At 30.9% G+C, this 15,425-nt stretch overlaps 2 protein-coding genes across 2 annotated transcripts; one reads left to right on the top strand and one right to left on the bottom strand.

The window, feature by feature from the left end:
- Positions 1-6,061: 6,061 nt before the first annotated feature.
- On the top strand, positions 6,062-7,508 carry LOC125819355 (transcription factor bHLH61). Its single transcript, XM_049498808.1, has 4 exons — positions 6,062-6,201; positions 6,709-6,846; positions 6,950-7,123; positions 7,255-7,508. Exons 1-4 carry the CDS (start codon positions 6,121-6,123, stop codon positions 7,342-7,344), a joined length of 483 nt encoding a protein of 160 aa, XP_049354765.1. The 5' UTR covers positions 6,062-6,120; the 3' UTR covers positions 7,345-7,508.
- Positions 7,509-10,220: 2,712 nt separating this feature from the next.
- LOC125819351 (BTB/POZ domain-containing protein At3g56230-like) lies at positions 10,221-14,187 on the bottom strand. The gene is made up of 3 exons (XM_049498803.1): positions 13,868-14,187; positions 10,762-10,938; positions 10,221-10,685 (listed from the first exon to the last, which is right to left on the bottom strand). The coding sequence occupies exons 1-3, from the start codon at positions 14,066-14,068 to the stop codon at positions 10,224-10,226; spliced, it is 840 nt and encodes a 279-aa protein (XP_049354760.1). The 5' UTR covers positions 14,069-14,187; the 3' UTR covers positions 10,221-10,223.
- Between the last annotated feature and the right edge of the window lie 1,238 nt (positions 14,188-15,425).

Below are 15,425 nucleotides of genomic sequence, written 5' to 3'. Positions count from 1 at the left end.
TAATTATATCATCCACACAGAGTAGTAAAATTGTCATATCAGTATTGGAGTGAAATGAATAATGAATAATAAAAAACTAATTGAGAAAATCCAACAATGGTAGATTGAAACTTCTCAAAACATGCATGTGGTGCTTGTTTGAGGCCATAAAGATATTTTCAAAGACGACAAATCATATTTGGTTGAGCCTTGTTGTACCCTGGAGGAGGCTTCATGTATATAACCTCATGTAGTTCACCATGCAAAAATATATTTTTCACATTCATTTGATGAAGTTGTTACCGTTAGATGGATGAAATAGTGAGCAACACACGAGTCGTCGTCATCTTCGCAACTGGAGCAAAAGTCTCCTCATAGACCAACTCATATTCTTGTTTATATCCTTGAGCTACTAGTCAATCTTTGTACCTCTCCAATGTTTCATCAGACATAATTTTCACAAAATAAATCCATTTGTTTTCAATAACAGAAGCTTCAGTTGGTTTAGATATCAAATCTCATATATAATTTTTTTTAAAGTGGAAAGTTTCTCTTACATTGCCTTCTTCCAGTAGTCATGACTTGATGCTTATTGGTAATTAATTAGGACAAAAATAGAATTCAAAGTATCAAGTAAGGCATAAGATCTACCGTATCTACTTGGAGAGTATCTATATCGATCTGAAACAAATATTTTACGTTCAGAGTGATGGAGAGAAGAAATAGAAGAATTTATTTGGTCACTTGGAACAGTTTCAACATCAAAATCATTATTGTTGTCGGATGAATCAATGAAAGAGGTATTCAATTAATTAGGTGACAAAGTACTATTACCTAAATTATCCATACGAAATGTATCTGATTGATCGGGATCATTAGTAATGTCGTTAGAGTCTTCGTTTGAAACTGTAGGATTTTATACATGCTAATTATCAAATTTGTACAAAGATGAGACATATTCTGATATTATTGAAGAGGTAATAGGTTAAGCAAACAAATGCTCAAAGAAAATTACAAGTCTGAAAACAACAAATTGATCATAACAAAGACAACCCTTTTGAACATCATTATAATTCAGGAAAACACACCTCACAGGTTTTACAAATAATTTATGACATTCATGTCTAGGAAAATGGACAAAACACAAGCAATCACATTTTTTTAGATGAGAATAATCAAGGACTTTACCAAAAAAACAAAATATGGACTATCATCTTTGTTAATGGTGATGGTGTTTCTATTTATTAAACAGACAAAATTTGGATGGCTTCAACCCAAAATATTTTAGGAACATGTGATGTATCAATAACAGCTAACATGGTTTTCAGAACATGCCTATTTTTTCTTTCTACAATCCCATTTTGCTCAGGTGTATGGACAAGAGTGTTCTGAAGTATTGCCTCTCTTTTTGAAAAATCTATGAGTTTAGACTTCATGTATTCCCCACCTGAATCAGATCAAATTTTTTTGATTGATTTATTGAACTGAGTCTCAACATAGGTGAAAACTCATTGTATGATTTTAGAAACTTACTTTTTCTTTCAAAAAAGAACATCAATGTATATCGATAAACATGATCAATAAACAAGATAAAATATCGATACCCCAATCTAGATGAAATTTGTGCAGGATCCCATACATCACTGTGAATCAAATCAAAAGTAGAGTTGTATGAGTATTACTATAAGGAAAATGTATTATGGCTTTTGAATTTAGCACAATTTTCACAAGGATACTTTGATGAAAAAACCCATGATTTCTTATTCAAATGAAGACAATATTGTAACATGGAAGAAAGTTTTTGAGCATGTAGATGCCCAAGACAATGACGCCACAAGTACCATAATTTATTTGAGTTAGTGATGTCTTCTTTAGTGGAAGACATATAACATGCATGGTGAAGTATTTCAAACATGGACAACTGGAACATTCTCCAAACTTTACGACCCTTGTCGATCACCTTCCATGTCTTCATATTCTGCAATACAATCAAGACGTGAGAAAACAACAAGGCAATTCTGTTCCACCACTTGTCCAACTGAAATAAGATCAACAGTGAGTTTGGGGAACAAAAGAGATATTAGTGAAGCAAAATGATTTTTCAGTCTTAGAGATGAAAATTAGATGATTTTCTGAAGGAGTTGATAAAAGTGTAAATTATGAATATCTCTTATCATATGGTTAGAAGAAGTCGAATCTATATGCCAAACTTTTGTAGTCTTATTTAAATTCTTACCAGGATAGGCAACAGTGAGAACACTAGAAATAGCCCTGGAGAGAGAAACTGCAAAATCTCGTATCATCTTTTGAAGTGCTTTTGGATTCAAAGAAGATGGTGGTGTGATCTTTGCATGACTCGCATAAGCTTCAAATGTTTGATAAGCTTTGTGCTTGGTTTGATGCGTGTTTGAGCGTCGATTTCACTCCAGAATTATATGGTCAGACTTCTTACAATAGTTGCATATATTTCTTTTCTTGTAATGTGACGCAATATGGTCATACTCTTTGCACTCAAAGCATTGTGGTCCAGACTTTTGAAATGGGCTATGGGTATATGATTTATGGGTACTTTTGATGTATACATAACAACGTCATTTGTGTAGGACAAATTCATGGATGCCTGAGTATTAACGTGTGTCTCCTCACGAATGAGTTCTCCAAAAACTACATCAATGTTTGGAAGAGTTTCTCTATTAAGAATGTTAACTCCAATAGGCTTAAAGTCAGGTCTCAATTTCATAAGAAATTAAACAACTCGAGTCTTTTTCCTCTCAACATAACTTCTTTGAAGCCTATGGAAGAAAGATTTCCTACAAAGCTTTGGTCTTGTTTTGAGCGGATTGCCATAAGTCCCAAATAATAACTCTAGATGTCTTTATCTCCTTGCTTGTATTCCGAAAGAGTATGTTCTAACTCAAAATCACGAGCATGATTGCATTGATAATATACCTTTGTGAGATGCTTCCACATCTCTGCTGTCAAGTTGAATGGACGCAAACTGAGTGCAACATCTGCATGTAAAGAATTGAGGATCCACAAAATGACACGAGCATTGTTAGCGTGCCAAATTTATTTTTATTTGTCTTCTGGCTCAGTTGTTGATCCACCCAAGATTCCGGACAAGCTTTGCCCTTGAACAAAGATCCGAAAATGAAACTTTCACGTCGGATAATTTTTTTCATCAAATTTGATAGACAAAATGTCGTGAGAATGTGACTCCATTAAAAAGACGAGATATCCGATGATAGAAATCAAACAACAATAAAGAGCGAAAAGTATAGTTTCTGGGGAAAATAGGCCCTTATACCATGATAGCAATTGGTAAATCAGGAACCAAAAAGACTTGAAAAATATTTTGTACTTCTATGCTTTACAATTGATAAACTGTCCACTATTTATATACAAAGATACAAAAATACAAACATGATTCTAGCACAATATCATATCATATCTCTTGCACAATATCAATGGTGTGATTAACGCATAACTAAAGTAGAATATCGTCCAAAATTATCTAGAATCATATCAGATATTATGAATCATATCTGATATGGTCAACAATTTTTTCTTGTTGAGTCCAGCGAATCTTCCAGCAGCTGATTTGAAACCTCAGTTGAGGGATATCTGATGCGAATCCAAGGGTGAGTTTTGTCTTTCAAGCTTCGAGGGATTCATCCATATTTTCTTTTCCATTTGTTCGAACACGAATTATTAATTGACTTAGTTATATTTAGTTTGGGGGTTGCCTCTCTAATTGGATTGTTTAGAGTTTTGGTATGGTGACTTTCATATCATAGAGGTTGTTTTCCACATTGATTGTTTTTAGATTATTGAGTTGAGTTTATGGGGACTCAATTCTTTTATGTCTACACCATTTTCCTTGTTTTATATATTTTAGACTTGGTTTTTAAAAAAGGTTTTGGGTTTGGTTCGAGTTATAGTTGGTTCTTCCACCGATTTGCTTATTGTGGATGCCACTCACGACGATATAAATCGTGACATAAAATATATAACAAGAATGTAAATATCAATAATACACGTCGACTAAAAATACTAAAATGAAAAATCCAACTCATAATATATAGTACGAAAAATGTTATTTTGCTTAAGAAGTATTAAAAAAATATTTCAAATATACATTGCATACTAGGTTGCATTATCAAATTACATATTTCATGAGAAATAATTTTTGTACATTACTAAAATTCAAAATTCCTACATAACTTATCTCAGACTAACCAAAGTATAGCCCTATACATTATATATATATATGTGTGTGTGTGATCACGAGATGTCACGATACTGCTAATAGTAGTGTGTACGGTAGAAAGGTAAAAAGCAAATTGATCATGCATTAGGAATATTTGAAATAATAATATATTTTAAATAATGATAGATATTTATTTTTCAAAAAAAGAATAGTGATGGAGAGGAAGAAAGGCACGTGTAGAAAGAGAGGGAAAAAAAAGAGGACTGAGAAGTGAAGACAAAGGTGACGGCTGTAGTAAAGGGGGAACTCCAAATTCCCCGTGAAAACTATTTGGATTCATCCAAAATTTACAAAAATATAAACATCCATCTATAATTTTTTTCCCTCCACTACTTTCCATATTATAAATGCCTCCATATAACTAAACTATATATGCATGGATTATTACCATCTCACTGCTAGATGCTTCTTTCTAAATTTTAACTTCCAATAATTATTTTATTATATTTTCCATAGATTGGTAATTTTGAGTTTTGACGCGTAAAATATAATCTAGTTGGAAAAAAAGTCTTGTTCATGGTAATTTCATTTTTTATATTTGACATGACCCTTAGGTTGTTAATAATATATAGCTAGCTAACATTTTGAACTACTTTTATAATGTATTTTAAATTATATAGAGTGATAGAAGAAGATATTTTTATGACATAGTTTTACTAGTGGCAAGAGTAGTAAAACTATGTAATTGGCCTATAAACAATTTGCATGGTCAAAAGTCAAAACCATTGTTACACACGCTCACTCTCATTAATGGGCGTGGGAATATTAATTAATGATATTAGTCATATTACCATGAAAAAAATGATATTAGACATTATATATATATCCCCTTCCGAAAAGAGCCTCAAGTTATAACAAGGCATCCTAGCTAATTACTCTCTTCGATCTAAAATAATTGATATTTTAGTTTTGGGTATAGTGTCATGTCTCGCCACTTTGCCAGTCAAATTTTGCATCCAGATAGAGCGGAAGAATCTAGAGTTGTGGAGAGGCACGAAACTCTAAGTCCGTGACAACGGGGACTAAAAAATGAAGTTTGACTAAAATATTTTTGTGGTAGGTTGACATAACTATCAATAAAATTTATAGATGAATTAGGAATGTAGCAAGGGTAAATTGTTGATTTTGTGAAACATTAGTCTTTTGTGACCAATTTTTAGAAGTTAAAACATCAATTAATTTTGGACAAGGGGGTGCATTATTGATTATTTCGATTATTGCACATCCAACTCTAGTAACGATAAATAATCCCCCAAGTAACAATATTCAGTTACTTATGACAATTTACCGTGTTATGTTATGCTACATAAGAGTTGATAAGTAAGTAAGTGGTGGTGATACTCCACTTAAGATAAGAAGTCTCACATCGATAAAATACAAGAGAAATATTGGGTATATAAGTAATCACACATCACACTAGTGTCGAGTATTAAAGCCTGTATGTTTTGGCTCAGGATCATATCACTTGTGGGCTGAGCTGCTCTAAAATGGTATAATTAAAACAAACCTTATACGCTAATGACATGTTTTAAAGTTATACGAATTTAGCCCCAGAAAAGACAATATCACCCTTATCGAGAGGATTATACCCTTGTAATTGTAGGTTAATGTTTATTGTTTTTGTCGTGAAGGATATTGAATTATTTATTTATGTGTTTCTTATCCAAAGGGCATCTTTTTTTGATAATAATGTATGAGAATAAGAAATGAACTTGTGATGGGATGAGGTGTCATGGAAGCAAACAAATTAAATAGGGGATATTGATATGAGAGGAGACCTCCTCTCTTATTATTACATACTTTATTTAAAGAGACTTAGCTTTTGAGCTGAGAAAGAGAAAAACATTAAATCTCAGAAAAAGATCAATATAATGGTATCGAGGGAGCAGAAAAGAGCCTCAGTGCTGCATGAAAAATTGCAACTTCTTCGATCAATCACTAAATCTCATGCTGTAATTCTCGACTCTCATCCATTCTACATATATTTACTTTCTCTTCTCATTCTTCAACATTTTTTAAAAAAAAAATTGGGCATAGGGGAAGAGAATTACGAGATGGGGAATCAAACCCTAACTGATTAGGTGAAAGTTTAAATAGTCAATCAACTGATCAACTACTAAAATTTCTCTGATCTTTCATTGATTTAGTCTTTTTGGGTCAATTAATATCTTCCTCATCTACTCCGCACCTCAAAGAGAGTAAAAAGGGGAATTAGACATGACATGACATGACATTTATTTGTTCTTTCTTAATTCTATATATGTACACATTCATTTTGTTATACTTTTTGTAGTAGTAAATAGATGAATTATTGATGAATATATATACAAGTACAAAATTACCAAGTTTGAGGTTTCTAATTTTTTTTGACCCTATGAATTGTAGATTTATATTGCTTCTTTAATTTGTTGCAATTCCCAAGTCCAAAGTGTGACTAATTAATTTGCATTTTCATGCAGCTTAGTGAAAGCTCAATCATAGTAGATGCATCAAAGTATATTCAAGAACTCAAACACAAAGTGGAAAGGCTAAATGAAGACATAACTACTACTACTACCCCTCAAACAAATTCAAACAACAAGACTTCTTCATGGCCAGTAAGTTTTGACTCATCTCCTTTTCTTGACTCTCTAATACTTAAACTTTTTCCAACATATAAAAGTGATCGATCGATCGATGATTCTGTATTTTGTTTTCCAGCAAATTGAAGTGGAAACCCTAGAAAAAGGTTTCTTAGTAAATGTATATTCAGAAAGAAGTTGCCCTGGCTTGCTTGTTTCCATATTACAAGTTCTTGAAGACCTTGGCCTTAACGTCCTTGAAGCTAGGGTTTCTTGCACCGACACCTTTCGTTTACAAGCATTTGGGGGAGAGGTAATTATTCATTCATCTACGATTACTATTCAAATTGTTTTACAAAAAAGTGTGTAAAAATTTCATTTCTTTCATGTGTTTTTGAAAGAATAATTAATGAGTTATTTCTTGACAAAAATTGGTTCTTGTAGGATGAAGAAGCCATGATTAATGCCCAAGTGGTGACAGAGGCAGTTTTTGAAGCTATTAAGAACTGGAATGAAAGCAAAGAGCAAGGCTAATTAATCAATATATAATATAGTTTGATTAGCTATTACTATTATTAATTATTACTATCATATCTCTTTTCCTTTTTCTCTTTAATTTTAACTTTCCCGATCATCTTCCTAGCTAGCTATGACAGTTATATTAATTATCGATAAGGAATTATTGGCTAGTTCATTAACTCATCAATTTTAATGGTCAAAGATCATTCATTTTTCCCAGTCAAATGACTCTCCACGGTTCTATTTTCACGTCCCATGTGTAATTACAATTTCAAAAAATAAAATAAAATCCTAGCTACGTACTCTTTAATTATTTATTGTGTATACTCTAAATTAGTTTGCTTCTTTATTGTATAAGTTGAATAATTTTATCCCTATTCTTTCAAGTAGTACTTCCTATGTCAGTTTATTCAAATTTAGTCTCCAGGAAAGTGGGAAAGGCATAGGCCTTCTAGCTACTTAATTATGTGTGTCTATTACAAGAAGTTACCGTAATTAATTAAATTACTTAAAAGGGACTGATTAATTTAAGCAGATCAAACTTAATAAAAAATTATTTTAAAAAAAAATTTAATTATTATGAGTTGAGGTTGTTGTCTGAGGTACATTAAAAGACAATTTGAAGTGTGTGATGCGTGTATGTGATTTAGACACTTGCTGGTGTTTGTGTTTGTTATATATAATAATTTAAGATTCTGATGAAAAATAAAATAAGAAAAACAGATATTCAAAAATAATAAATGCTGGCAATTTTACCAACTTTCTGCTGACAACATTTGTTTGAGAAACGCAAAATCTACGTTTTATCAAGTACAGTTGAGCCCTTCTTGACAGCCTAATATATACCTGTGATAAATGCCAAAAGGTAATCTTTTACATTCAGAAAATGGAACCCTAAGTAAGAAATATGGTTTTTAGTGCAACATTTTTTGCTTCAATTATTGATGGTCACTCATATTGAATTTTCCTCCTCGTGATACATACTAGACAGCAATACTAGTACTAGATTATATTATTTATTTACCATGTGTTAACGGTAAATTATCCAGGATCGGTACTTGGTATCATATGGTATATATATATAACTCCATATCGAAGGTCATATAATTCTTTACATTGCCTAATTTTTCTATATTTATGCCAAAAATGAATAAAAAGGTATGTATCCTATTAATGAAGTACAGTAGACACACATGTATATATGCTTAGTCATATACGTATCATCACAATGATGAGTATTAGAGTTGAAATTCATCAATTGAGATCTAGGTCAAAATGCTTAACATGCTTGAATTAAGAATGAGGAATAAAAGGAGTTCTATTTTTTGATAAATCATTTCATTAAATTAAATGTTTGGCATTGTTATGATCAAGGTTAAGTTGGCATGTGCGAACATGATATGATAGTAGTTTAAGCTACATACAATATTAGTGTAAATTTATTTTTTATATTATCAAGTTATTGGAAGGATATATTATATAAACGGGTAAATTTTTTTAAAATATAGAATCTATAATCTTGAAAATAATACAAACTTGTTAATTAGGCAGTAAAAATGACCTAATCATGTGAAAAATCTTTACATTTACGATATGTATATAATTTAAACCTAGTAAATATTGTCAAACATGATTTTTTGGGGTAGAAAGGAGAAATATGCAAGTATTAGCCCTTTTATCATTCCTTTCCTTTTCATTAAAACATGACACACTCAATTAGCATCATCACCCTTTTCTTCTCCTCCTTCTCTACTTACTCCCTCCCCCCCCCCCTCTCTTATTCCTACTCCATTCAGACAAAACACTAAGAGAAAATGAACACTTGAGCTTCAACTTGATGGTTCCCCGCCCCGCCCCGATGCTATCCACTTGCAGGCTTGTTACATTCATCGATTAATTATGTGAAACAACTCAATGGCAAATTTAGGAAGATGGATTCTTATGGATTGAATCAAACTCATAAATTAGGAAATGAATGACTTCATAGACATACATTCAAGGACAAATTAGACAAAATGTTCATTGAATCGAAATTCCTTACCCAAAATAATCCAACTATTATACATGTGTGTAAATATTGTATACACAACATATATGGATGTATATACATCATATATACCTATCTATATAATATCAATACATTATATCATTTAATTGAATTTTTTTTGTCACCTGTACAAGTACGTAACAAGCCCTACTTTCAAGCATCCACCATCTAGAAACTTGATGTCTTAAGTTCCAACACCACAGAAGGGGGTTTCGGCCTTTTGGGCTTGGACAACACAAGGTCATGGCCTATGATATGGTTTCAGGCCCAAATTGTTGAAGTACTCTACCTAGTTAGCTCCCAAAGCCCAATATCGATCAATCAATTTAAAATTGTATGAAATAACAAACTATTAATTCAAAATGCTAAGCCATAGTTTCTTTTATTTGTAATTCGCAGCAAACATTCTATGTTTTTTGTCATCCCATTTGTATACCAAAATATACAAATGCATGACCCATTTTTATACCAAAATATACAAATTCAGGACCCATTTGTATACCGAAATATACAAATGCAGAACCCATTTGTATACCGAAATATACAAATAGACCCAAATACATATTTTTTATGTATATGTATACCGAAATATACAAATTAATAGTCATAGCAAACAAAAAGTTTGTTATGGAGCGCAATTATACAAACTATAGCTATAACATACAAATATGATTTTTATTTTTGCTATATGTGAAAATTGCTTAATAATTTATATATTGGGCCGAGCCGAAGACTAATTAAGAAGATTAGTTAGACTATGGAAGTAACAAGGAAGAAATATTGTATAATTTGCCAATTTCCTTCTTGTAGCATACAATATGTTAGTAATATTAACACAAGAATATAATCAAACAGTAAGCCTTCTATTTTTAATGTCTATAAAAGAAGCCCTAGTAATCTGTACAGTTAAATGAGGATTCTTGAGTGCAAATGCATCAAATCTAGGTGTAAACACAATATCCTCCATGTTCTTAACAATGAAGTTTAACGCTGTCTCCTTTAACGACGTATTAGAACAAGTATCAGAAATCTCTAAAACATCAAGAGCATTCCATGTGTTCAATGATCCCAACATTTGATTCTCACAAAATTTCTGCAAGAATGGAATTTCATACTTATCTGCTGCAATTGACAACGAATATACGTGTTTTTCCACCTTCTCTTTAGCCAAATCTCCACTGTACAGGAACTCTAATAGACACTCTAATTCATCGTAGTTTAGTTCAGACAATGTTATTGTGTTGTCACTTGGTGGAGCTTTACATCCATCTGAGTCCAGTATGTTTTTGAATATATCAGATCTAGCTGCCTGTTAAAGTAAAATGTTTCCATGAAGTGATTATTGAGATAACGGAATAATAATAAAAATGTGTTTAATTTATTACCAGAAGAGCTCTATGTGCTGGTATACAAGGAGCATCATTGCCAGGTTTAATTAAAATATCAGTATGAATATGATCTCTCAAGGCAACAACAAAACCACTAAGATAATTCAGCTTCTCCTTTAATTCCTCTTCCATCTCCTTCATTTCTTTCACCCATTTCAACGCATTTCCAAATCCCTGTAATTATTCATTATTTTCAGATCCAATAAATAAGATAATTGGTCAATTCAATATTTTTTATGTTATGAAGATATAGCTTTTCACTTTTGTAGAAAGGTCCAATTATATTTTCATCAAGTTAATTGCTTTTCTTTTAGGAGAACTAGCTAGCTTATTAGCCATACATCTATATACTAATATATATTAATTTTATATATACTTTTAAATAATTACGTATCTTACCATTAATTAAGATTTTTTTTTTATAATATATAGAGGAAGATACACCAAGATAAATATTTTTTTTGCTACCAGATATACCAAAATAGGGAGAGGTGACCGAGATGGCGTGAGAGATGAGTGAGATAGTCATGTATACCAGATATGTATACTAGATACATACGAATCACACTAGATATATGAATTTGTATTTAGAGGCGACTCAACGTAATTGGAGGCCTAAAGCAAAATTTCAATTAGAAGTTTATAATCTAAACAAACTTCAAATGTATTTATTTAAAAATTATTTTTCTAACTTTTAGATGTAAATTTTTACTTAAAATTTCTCTGTAGATGATTTCATCAAATAGCTTTCTTTTTTTTAATTTTAATTATTAGTTTTAGGTAAGATTTTATCAATTCAACATTAGAAAATACTCTTTTACTGGGGCGATTACTATATGAATTATTAACATAATTCTAAGTAATAAGTTGACAAACTTTAAATAAAATTAAGAGTTAAAATCATAGAATTTGATTCAAGAAGTTGATAACCTAGTATATCCTACTTTATATGTTTTTCGTATTGCTTGAAAATTTAAGACGAAATTAAAAAAATGTAATTTACTTTTTTCAACAATTTTTTACTATTGATTCATATTTTTGACAGACTATTACTCTAACTTATCAAAGATTTGAAGAAATAGAGTGCAACCAGATAAATAATATGAGTGTTAGCGAAAATAATTGATTTATTATATTTGAAGTTAAGGAGAACAAAATAATATAATTTTATACAAAATATTAACAAAAAAATTATTCTTGGTAAGAATTTGAGGGTCCCCAAAATTTGGGGCCTAAGGCATATGCCTCAAATTTTATATGCAAGAGTCGTCTATGTATCTAGTGTGGTTCGCATGTACTCGGGATAGGAGGGAGACAAGTGAGTTTTGTTATGTATCCCAGATACATATGAATCCACTTGGATATAATGTATGTAGAACAAATTACACCTAATTTTGACCCCATGTATCTGGAGTTCTGGACACACCAAAATCTGGTAAGATTCGTAATATTACAAATTAGAGTGTATCTAAGTAATTGGCCCCTAAACTAGTGGAATTTCCTTAAATTTCCCATTATTTCAAGTATTTTTAAGTCAAAATATATAGCTTTTTAATCACTTTTAAAGTGTTTGAGTGAATTAAAAAAACGCTTATAAATATTTAATTTTAAGCTAAAATGATAAAATAGAATTAAAGTCATAAATTGAAAATTATAACTTATGATTTTTGGCTTATAAGTTAAAAATTAAAAGTCAATCCAAACAAGCTTTAGTAAGAAGAATCATGATTACTTATTGGAGAGTCAGACAATTTGTATTTGTTTTATATCAAATACTCTCTCCATTTTATTTTATGTGGCATCGTTTGACTTAGTACGATTTTAAGCAAAAAAATGAAGATTTTTGAAACTTGTGATTTAAAACAATTCTTTGATATTTGTATGGTTGTAAATCATTTCATCAAGGGTAAAAAGGTAATTTTAAAGTTAAATTGCTTCTAATTATAGTAAGAAGACATTTTTTTTTGGAGGAATTAAAAAAAATGATGCCACATAAAATGAGACGGAAAAAGTATATTTTAAATATTTCTAATTTTAAGTGACAAATCTGCAATTTTTGAATATGTGAATTTTGATCCTCCTTCACCCCTACATCCCCAACCCACCCACCCCAAAAATAAAAATCAAGAAAACAATATCCATATCAATATACAAAAATAGAGCAAAATTACACATGTGCAACTTTCAACTGCTAATTAATCATGTCATTATTTTGGAACAGAGGAAGTAGTTCAATTGAAGTAGTACATTAAAACAAAAGGGTTTGAAGCAACATATTGACTTTATTCCAATTTCTCTTTGTGCTACATAGTTTAGCCTCAAGCTACTGCTTTGCAAATTGTTCTTGCACGCTAACACTCAAAATTTTCAATTTCTCTTTGTGCTCCTTGCTTATTTGTTTATAATAAAAATCAGCAGTAAAAAATTAAACGAAATATAACCTTCTCCCAATGTTCTTTCTTTTATCTTGTAATTAATATCTAACAATGGAGCCAACTATTGATATTTTCCATTTTTGTCCTAGACTCCCACCTTTTTCAAAACACAGTTTAGGAATTAAGACTAGCTTCTTTATATGTGCAACATCTTTCACATATTTTGTTATGAGATTTGCTTAGGTTTAAAGTCGTGCGAGTCTAGATCGAAACAAAATGTTAGACTACAACCACCATCAAAGGATCAATATTGTTGAAATTGTAAAACTTGGGGTCGAAAACTTTTTTTTTTAACTTTGTGTGTGAACAATAATTGTTATAGTAACATTTATGACAAAGGAAATCCTCTCTCGCACAAAAAAACTAAAAAAATAAAGAAAAAGTTATATTCCATTTCCATCTTGTCATCATATACATATGTATGACGTCATATTTTGGAACAAATAATGTATCACTATTAGAAAACATGTACGAAATTTCTCAGCAATCCTTGGTTAATCGATCGCTATAAAAACTCATAGATAATTGAATTTTCTTATAATTCATCATTAATCCATAGCTAAATGAGATTAACATGAAATTTTTATTGTCTAGATATAAAATTTTATCTGTCGTTAATTCCTTGTATTACAAGCAACCATGAGAAAGAGATGATGATATATACATACCTTAATAGATGGATTGGATGAAGAAGCAGAAAGAACTCCAGTTACTGTTTTATTATCACTTCCTTTTGTATTTTCAATATGATCAAGCTTGTTGGTAGTCAACGTAATTATAGTTCTAGCTCCCTCATAACAAGCTGCGCATATAGTATTTCTTGGTGGCCTTAGAATAAATGGCATCGCGCTACATATAGAACAATCCATCTTTATTTGCTTCTATTAATTTTTCTGATCAATATTCGAAGAAGAAATTAAACTCAAATGATCAATGAAGAAGAGACGATGATGGAAAAATAAGAGAGGTGGACTTAGAAATGATGGCGATGCTTTTTTTTCATTTCTCCATTATTATAAAGTTTGATAGACTTTATGCTCCATTATATTAAAGAATTGAAAAGGGGAGCCAAAACTATTTGCCATGCTTCCTTTATAAGCTGACAATTATTAATTATTGGCAACTTATTTTCATTTTCTGTAATTAATATGATTGATCTATATGTATGTGGGGTAAGCTAGCTAGTATTATATCCAATGCTTTATTCTTATCTAAATACACCTCTTATTTTTACCATAATCTCTCAAATTTGTTATCATTTAAAAAAATTACAAAAATACCCTTTCGGATACATTCATATCCCCTCTCAGACATATCCCTCCTTGCTCGGATACATTTATGAGCTATGTATCCACATGTTTCTTGATGTATTCGAGATCCGATAATTTTAAAGTATTTTTGTTGTTTAAAAAATAATAGAAATAAGATTAATTAGGCCTTGACACTATGAGATTTATGTAATATTTATATATTCTTAATTCCAATATATAAAGAAAAAAAAGGGGGCTCAATGTACTTTTTTGAGAGAGATGCAAGAATATTTTTTTATTAATTCATAAACGAAATTATATTTGATTCGAAGAAGGGAATATTAAACCAATAATCCACCAGCTTGACTTAATTATTAAGTTCATGTAATCTACCAGCTAATTAGAGGGCATCATTTAGTTCCAGCGAGGCAGAAGTATTAAATATTAGGTAAAAGAGAATAAAAAAGAATGGATATAATTAAAAGCATTAAGAAATAAAATTAATGGTGGGTGTTAGTTGGCCATGTCTCTTTTGAGTAGGTTACAAGTAGAAACAATTTGGTTAGGAATTAAGCTGAAAGAATATTAAGGTAGGAAGTGGAAAAAGACTTTCCAACCTTACAAACAGCTAAAATGAGGTAACACAACCACCTCCCCTTCGATACAAATTACTCTCCCCTCAATATTAGTTGACACGTTACACGTTCCTTAAAAATTCATAAATAAAATAAATAAGGCTAAGCTAATTTTATTTTTATATATATTTTAAAGTCAATCACCTCGATCAATGACCAAAGGGCTTTAGAGGATTTGGCGTGACCCCAACCTTGTAAATTTCATCTTTGAACCAGCAAAAGGGTGAAGGGGGGAAAGGATGTAACCTCCATTTTATACAAGGTTGAGTGATCAAACATATAAAAAAAGTGGACATGAAAGGGGAAAAACCTACCACAATATACATCGATTCATGTGTCAC

Source organism: Solanum verrucosum, unplaced genomic scaffold (assembly GCF_900185275.1).
Source record: "Solanum verrucosum unplaced genomic scaffold, falcon-dt-bn FXZP01000207.1, whole genome shotgun sequence".
Lineage (NCBI taxonomy): Eukaryota > Viridiplantae > Streptophyta > Magnoliopsida > Solanales > Solanaceae > Solanum > Solanum verrucosum.
This window is presented reverse-complemented; position numbering and strand designations above follow the sequence as displayed.

Coding starts and splice junctions, on each gene's coding strand:
- LOC125819355 (XM_049498808.1), top strand. CDS start 6,121: ATGGTATCGAGGGAGCAGAAAAGAGCCTCAGTGCTGCATGAAAAATTG. Junction 6,847..6,949: donor ACAAGACTTCTTCATGGCCA/GTAAGTTTTGAC, acceptor TTTGTTTTCCAG/CAAATTGAAGTGGAAACCCT. Junction 7,124..7,254: donor TACAAGCATTTGGGGGAGAG/GTAATTATTCAT, acceptor TGGTTCTTGTAG/GATGAAGAAGCCATGATTAA.
- LOC125819351 (XM_049498803.1), bottom strand. CDS start 14,068: ATGGATTGTTCTATATGTAGCGCGATGCCATTTATTCTAAGGCCACCA. Junction 10,939..13,867: donor CATCCAATCCATCTATTAAG/GTATGTATATAT, acceptor GAATAATTACAG/GGATTTGGAAATGCGTTGAA. Junction 10,686..10,761: donor CAGCACATAGAGCTCTTCTG/GTAATAAATTAA, acceptor TTACTTTAACAG/GCAGCTAGATCTGATATATT.